Consider the following 7,536-nt stretch of genomic DNA (forward strand, 5'->3'; position numbering starts at 1 on the left):
AACTGCATTACTAATATAGCGTTAATTAATAGCTTTTCTCTAACTTTGATAAAACTATGGGCAGATGGAAAATCCTCTGGGAAATCTGCAGGTCTAAACTGGATTTCTGTTAGTGTCCTCAAGCTAAAAAAGAGAAGACCTCTCTCTCACCTCAAAACTTGCTTTATAATATTAACTATATTTATTTATTTATTCCATAGCTTAAAAATATTAAAATAAAATAACTTTTGTAAGGTTTAAAAGATTTTTAGATGTGTCACAATTTAGGCTGAGTATACGTTTTCATGATCTCAAAAGAAAAATAAATACATTCATAAAAACAAATATATTGTCTTATAATTAAAAGCACAGAATAAATTGTAGACGACTTTTGTACATTTATAGAAAATTACTAAAATATTGATTTATTTATTTAAGGATGGAACTATTTGTGTGTGTGTGTGTGTGTACTGTATGTATATATATATATATATATATATATATATATATATATATATAAAACATATATGCCCATATATGTTGGCAATAGCTCATATAAAAGCTCAAATAATAGATGTTTATGAGTCCCTTGTTTGTCCTGAACAGTTAAACTATCTACACATTCTTTGGTTTCCCATCTTTTGTATATTTAAACACTTTCCAGCTGTGACTTTATGATTTTGATACTGATGACATCTGAGGGACTTTTACACATCTATTACAAAAGGTCTGGGGGTGAAAACTGAACAGGATGAAGATGTGCGTTTCACTTATTACTGTCCTTCAGAAGCTACAGAAGATACTTACATGTTTCCCACCAGACTAAATAAGTACAGTTTACCCTCAGTTGGTCTATCACATGGTTATGATGACATGAAGTCATTCTCCAGTGTAGAAACAGTAATAAAGAACGAGAAGCTGTGTTCAAACCGTGGATCTGGTATCTACTTGTTTTGAGTGTTTGCTTCAACAACACAGGTCAGAAAATGGTCACGTCACATACCCTATTCCCAACCTTGTCATCTTTTAAAGATAAGAACATGAATGCACATTCCTCCATCCTTTTAATAGTCTCAGCTCTTTGACAAAAAAAAAAAAAGTGACAGGGCAACGAGGCACTGAAGAATGACTTACAGGGAGGAGGAGGAGTCGAAGGAAATCAGTGGACAACCACAGTAAATACAGCTGTCAAAAATCATAAATCTGCTTAAAAACACCTCAGACATGGTGCTGTTGTAGTTTCATCTAAGCTCAGCTTCAGTATGCAAAGATCAGATCACAGTATGCGATGTCATCGGGAGTCGTATTTTTAAACAGCACTGAAGATGTCACTTGCAGCACTAAGTCATGAGGAGAAACGTGACAATTGATAAAAGAGATATATGCAGCACGTCTTCTATATTTACACCATTGAGATTTTTGTCCTCATACTTACAGTGGCTGTTCAACATGAAATGTTTGAGTCAAAGGTGAAAAGTTTGACTCTATGAAACTGTCATTGTATTTTACATCATAATATAGGCCTATATCCAATTTCTTCTGACCTGTACAAAGTGCAAACCAGTGTATTTATACCTTAAAGAGCTATTTAGTCCATCAACAATAATTTTGTTGGTATAAACTGATGTATATAGGTTGGTCCAGTGATGTTTAATTGAATTTTTTTTTTATGTTATGTTTTTTTCAGTGTTATAAGATAAAGCCATATAGAAAGTACCATAACTTACTTTATTTGCTGACAGTATGAGAAGGACATGTTAATTTCTTCTACAAATCGTTTCTGGTTGAGTTCCTCTCAACTGCTCTACTTTACATCCCATTTTTTCATTTTTTATTATTTCAGTTTTTTCACAAATATGGCCAAATTGAAGTAAATTCCCAATCTGGGAGTCATGACAAGGAAAAACGAATAGAGTGGCGTTTCAATCATCCTGTGCCTTCAAGCGCAAGAACCAACCGCAGAATGAGCTTGGACTTCTGCACGGTGTGAACCTCAGTGTAAACAAAATATGTGAAATGATATGTGACTTCAAAGTGCTGCAGAGATTTGCTGTTTCACGGTGCTAAAGACAGTTTAACGGCCCTGGGAACTTACATGTGTGACCACAGGCTACGAAAGGTTTCTTGAAGCCATTGTGAGCGGGTGATTTGTTAAACATGTCAGAAGATGATATGCAGAAGCCTTCCCGCGGCACATCCGTGGAGAAAAAGATCTGATGCAAACACTTAAACCCAAGATGAGCCCAAAAAAGCCTATTTTAAAAGGAAGACACATTATTAAGCATGTCAGATACATTCTGTCAGCATTTTGTGTCTCTATCTTATTTAAAGGTGAAGGTCACTGCCAATGGCATGTGGCAGTAATATGTTTTACTTAAGGTCATGAACATGTTTGGTCAGGGGCATTTATAATGATGAATAAATAACTACAATTATATTTTTGAATTTCTATTTTTGCCATTTAATCTTATAAAGCTTTTTAATCTTTAATTTTTACCTTAACTTTAATCTAAGACATTTCTTTTATAGATAGCACTGTGCAAAAGTCTTGTATTTTCACCAACAAAGAAATAGTTTTAAGACAGCACTGTTAAACGTTTTAGGCACTTGTGTGAAAATGCTGTAAAGTGAAGATGCTTTCAAAAATAATGTCATAAATAGATTTCACCTATCAATTAACTTCTATTAACTAAATTAAATCAACATTTGGTGTGAGCATCCTTTGTGTTACAGGAGCTTTATGCCCTCGGTGCACGTGTGTTTAGTTTTTCAGGTAGCTTAGCAGGAATGTTTCTTCAAGCATCTTGGAGACTTAGTCTGGATTTAGTCTGTCTCGGTTTGTTCTGTTTCTTCATGTTATTTCAAATAAATGTTTGGAAATGTAATCTGACATTTCCTACTCACACACTTCAGCAGAGGCTTAAAACCTAATATAATGTTCCCATGATTTTCCAATATATTAAAATTTGTCAATTCTTTGCATATTTCTCCACATACTATACTTCCACACTCCTGTGTGAACCTGCAACAATATGGCAGCTGCTTGACCTCAGGCAACTCCTCACCACACCAGTGTGAGCACCTATTGATCATCATATAAGTACTACAGTATCTGAATGCATCTTTTATTCTAATGGCGTACGTGTATCCTGATGGAGATGGTTTGTCTTTTCATGGTAACTATACTGAAGCGACTGCTTGAGGTATTTGGGTCATTCACCCCCTTCTGACACTTTGTCATTTACTGATTGATGAATTTTGTAATGGAACAAGTTTTTTTTTTTTACATAGAAATATTAGCCTCCTTCACGTTATTAAAAAAGTACATTCCAGGATTCTTGTTTTAGTATCTGAAAATAGTCTTTATTCAGACAAGACAATCTGTCCATAATAATAATCCATAATAACGCTTCATCCAGTGGAAAAAGTCCATTATTGATCTGTGCATACTTCTTCCCTAATTCAGTGTTTTTCAGTGTAGAAAGGAATATTATGGATAGAGGGATTAGTCAAAAACAACAGTTAAAACTAGAACGCCTTAATGATGGATTTGTTTCTTAAGAAACTAACTCATCTAGTCTACATCTTGTAGAATGAACCACTGAGGGTTAGTACCTTTTTTTTTTTTAAATTGATTGTCATTCATGAGTGATTTACATTTATAGGTTTATTGTATAGAAGAAATACTTAAAGAAAAAGTGCATTTTAATTCTTTAATTAAAGTCTTGTCTTGGCTTAAGAAAACTCGGAAGTCACAATCTGTCAGATACCTGACAGTTTAACTCTTTATTGCCATCTAGAGGTAAAAAAATATGCAAACAGAACTGAGATAATTGTGTGAAAAAAACACCAAAATAAATTAAACTGGTGGCACTTTCAGGAAATGTTGTCAGACAAGTGTAGAATAAAACGAGCTGGAAATAATTTTTTGAACGTAGAATGTGGAACATATTGCTTTTTATTTTCAATAAAAGTCGTAAAAATTGAACACTTTCTGTCAATACGATATCTGCAATGTGCATAACTTGTTTTGCAGTAATATGATATAGAAAACTGCTCATATAAACACAAAACTACATCATAACATTGTTTAAACTAGATTGTTCCCCATTAAATCCAGTTAGAATAAACATCTGTGAACCAACATTGAATATCATCTCATGCTTTTCGTATTAGTGTACAGTCAATGTGAATTTAAACATCATGTTAACCTTATTTAGAAACAAACACATCAGTAATGTTCACTTTCAATTGGAAATATACATTTAAGAAATCAAATACATTCTGTACTTCATCCATAAGATCTAACACACCAACCCCTTGTAATAATTACATTAAGTGGCGGCAAATCCATTTTAGTTGAGAGATTAGTTATATTGAGAGACTGGTTTGCTAGATTTTACATATGAATTACAGAAAATGTTTGATTTCTTAAATTTTGCCTCAAAATCACAATTTGCTTCATGATTTAAAAAAACAAAACGTGACAATGTAAAATGGTAAATTAATTCCAAACTTATGTTGTAAAATGTATGATCAATGCAACCAAGGGTTTTACGGTTTTATTTCAAGAACCAAAAACAAAACAATAATGTTTACATACTTTTTTATTTTAATTTTTTACAAACACAGTAAAATATCCAATTATACAGAAACTGTAAAAGGCAAATAAAATGTGCAGTTTAACCACTTAAGGACACCTCAAATGGGTAATACTGGGGGAAATCATGGAGAACTTTCAGGCCTTCATTGTACAGCTCCAGATCTACAAAACAAATGAAAATGGTTTGCATCCCAGTGAATGAAATGACAAAAATAAAACTCAGAATCAATATAATAATGGGTACCAAAAGAGGTTTTGTCCTCTCGATACGGAGTATATGAAACAGCCATAACGGCCCCTTTGTTCGACACCGTCCCAATAACCTCCACAATCCCACTCAGCTCTTCATCCAGCTAAATGGGACAGAAGAAAGAGTGACGTTACCTCCTTAAACACTAGCAATAACACACAGAGAGAGAGAGAGAGAGAGAGAGAGAGAGAGAGAGAGAGAGAGAGAGAGAAAGAGAGAGAGTAGTGAGAGAGAGCTGCAGTACAGGTGCTGGTCATAAATTAGAATATCATCAAAAAGTTGATTTCACTAATTTCATTCAAAAGGTGAAACTTGTATATTATATTCATTCATTACACCCAGACTGATATATTTCAAATGTTTATTTCTTTTAATGTTGATGATTATAACTGACAACTATGGAAAATCCCAAATTCAGTATCTCAGAAAATTAGAATATAACTTAAGACCAATACAAAGAAAGGATTTTTAGAAAACTTGGCCAACTAAAAAGTATGAACATGAAAAGTATGAGCATGTACAGCACTCAATACTTAGTTGGGGCTCCTTTTTCCTGAATTACTGCAGCAATGCGGCGTGGCATGGAGCCGATCAGTCTGTGGCACTGCTCAGGTGTTATGAGAGCCCAGGTTGCTCTGATAGTGGCCTTCAGCTCTTCTGCATTGTTGGGTCTGGGATATCACATCTTCCTCTTCACAATACCCCATAGATTTTCTATGGGATTAAGGTCAGGCGACTTTGCTGGCCAATTAAGAACAGGGATACCATGGTCCTTAAACCAGGTACTGGTAGCTTTGGCACTGTGTGCAGGTGCCAAGTCCTGTTGGAAAATAAAATCTGCATCTCCATAAAGTTGGTCATTAGCAGGAAGCATGAAGTGTTCTAAAACTTCCTGGTATACGGCTGCGTTGACCTTGGACCTCAGAAAACACAGTGGACCAACACCAGCAGATGACATGGCACCCCAAACCATCACTGACTGTGGAAACTTTACACTGGACCTAAAGCAACGTGGATTGTGTGCCTCTCCTCTCTTCCTCCAGACTCTGGGAGCCTGATTTCCAAAGGAAATGCTAAATTTACTTTCATCAGAGAACATAACTGTGGACCACTCAGCAGCAGTCCAGTACTTTTTACGCTTCTTAGACGCTTCTGAGGCTGTCTGTTGTTCTAGAGTGTCTTGACACAAGGAATGCGACAGCTGAAACCCATGTCTTGCATACGTCTGTGCGTAGTGGTTCTTGAAGGACTGACTCCAGCTGCAGTCCACTCTTTGTGAATCTCCCCCACATTTTTGAATGGGTTTTGTTTCACAATCTTCTCCATGGTGAGGTCATCCCTGTTGCTTGTACACTTTTTTTCTACCACATCTTTTCTTTCATTCTCCTCTCTATTAATGTGCTTGGACACAGATCTCTGTGAACAGCCAGCCTCTTTTGCAATGACCTTTTGTGTCTTGCCCTCCTTGTGCAGGGTGTCAGTGGTCGTCTTATGGACAACTGTCAAGTCAGCAGTCTTCCCCGTGATTGTGTAGCCTACAGAACTAGACTGAGTGACCATTTAAAGGCTTTGCAGCTGTTTTGAGTTAATAAGATGATTAGAGGGTGGCACCAGGTGTCTTTAATATTGAACCTTTTCACAATATTCTAATTTTCTGAGATACTGAATTTGGGATTTTCCTTAGTTGTCAGTTATAACCATGAAAATTTAAAGAAATAAACATTTGAAATATATCAGTCTGTGTGTAATGAATGAATATAATATGCAAGTTTCACTTTTTGAATGGAATAAGTGAAATAAATCACTTAAATTTTTTTTGATGATATTCTAATTATATGACCAGCACCTGTATAACGTTACTGATCGTATCACTCACAGGTTCATTGAGCTCCACTGATGCAGATTTTCCTTCTCCATCTGACAGACTAAGAGTCTTTCCTGATGGATGCACCTGTCAACACACAAACATACTCAAATCACTTTCATTCTGCATTATGAATATGTATGATAATATTGAATAATATGAAAATGATTGGCTTTAATAGGCTCGTCTTGCTGTTGTGGGATTCTGAAAACTACTCAAAAACACTACTATCATATATCAGTAACATTAATTGTTCATTATACAGTTAGAAGGTTCAGTACGCAGTAAATGCATGAACACATGTTGGTTTTTAACACTGAGGTTGTGTTTTTGTACAGTGTAACGTTACCTTTTCTAAGCGTCCAACGAAGCAGACCGCTCGACCGATGTACTGAGCCAGCATCGACGCGTTGATTCTGGGCTTCGGAGACTCGTAAACGCCTGTCATTCTGGATGTTTACGGCTAATCATATAAAAAAAATACAACCCAAAACGACTCACAACAACCAGTAGAGGATAACACCAGAATCGCGGGAAAACTTAGAGAGAGTGACGTATTGCCCGATGACACCGTTTCCGGTACGTCAGACAAAGAGTTCCTAGTTGTGGTCGAATCGGTTCTTAGACACTTAAAATTTGTATTATTATTATTATTATTATTTATATATATATATATATATATATATATATATATATATATATATATATATATATATATATATATATATATATATATATATATATGCAACGATTAGGAAAAGAGAGCAAACATTAAAAGCAACTTAAAAGCTTTACAGAGACCTAGTGCGTTCTGCTTGACTATTTTTCCAGTCAAGAAGT

The 7,536-nt window shown here is 35.2% G+C and overlaps 1 protein-coding gene and 1 long non-coding RNA gene across 2 annotated transcripts in view; both read right to left on the minus strand.

Moving 5' to 3' along the window:
- Positions 1-7,536, minus strand: part of LOC132145605 (uncharacterized) — a 52,975-nt gene that overhangs the window by 29,640 nt on the left and 15,799 nt on the right. The window lies entirely within an intron of this gene.
- Positions 4,574-7,283, minus strand: rpa3 (replication protein A3). Its single transcript, XM_059555342.1, has 4 exons — positions 7,046-7,283; positions 6,709-6,783; positions 4,827-4,935; positions 4,574-4,744 (listed from the first exon to the last, which is right to left on the minus strand). The coding sequence occupies exons 1-4, from the start codon at positions 7,142-7,144 to the stop codon at positions 4,662-4,664; spliced, it is 366 nt and encodes a 121-aa protein (XP_059411325.1). The 5' UTR covers positions 7,145-7,283; the 3' UTR covers positions 4,574-4,661.

Source organism: Carassius carassius, chromosome 8, assembly GCF_963082965.1.
Source record: "Carassius carassius chromosome 8, fCarCar2.1, whole genome shotgun sequence".
NCBI lineage: Eukaryota > Metazoa > Chordata > Actinopteri > Cypriniformes > Cyprinidae > Carassius > Carassius carassius.

Bases quoted from the DNA above. Each gene is read 5' to 3' on its own strand.
- rpa3 (XM_059555342.1), bottom strand. From the start codon at position 7,144: ATGACAGGCGTTTACGAGTCTCCGAAGCCCAGAATCAACGCGTCGATG. The intron at 6,784-7,045 runs GTAACGTTACAC...GTGTGTTGACAG, and splicing joins TCGTTGGACGCTTAGAAAAG to GTGCATCCATCAGGAAAGAC. The intron at 4,936-6,708 runs GTGAGTGATACG...TGTCCCATTTAG, and splicing joins CAGTGGAGCTCAATGAACCT to CTGGATGAAGAGCTGAGTGG.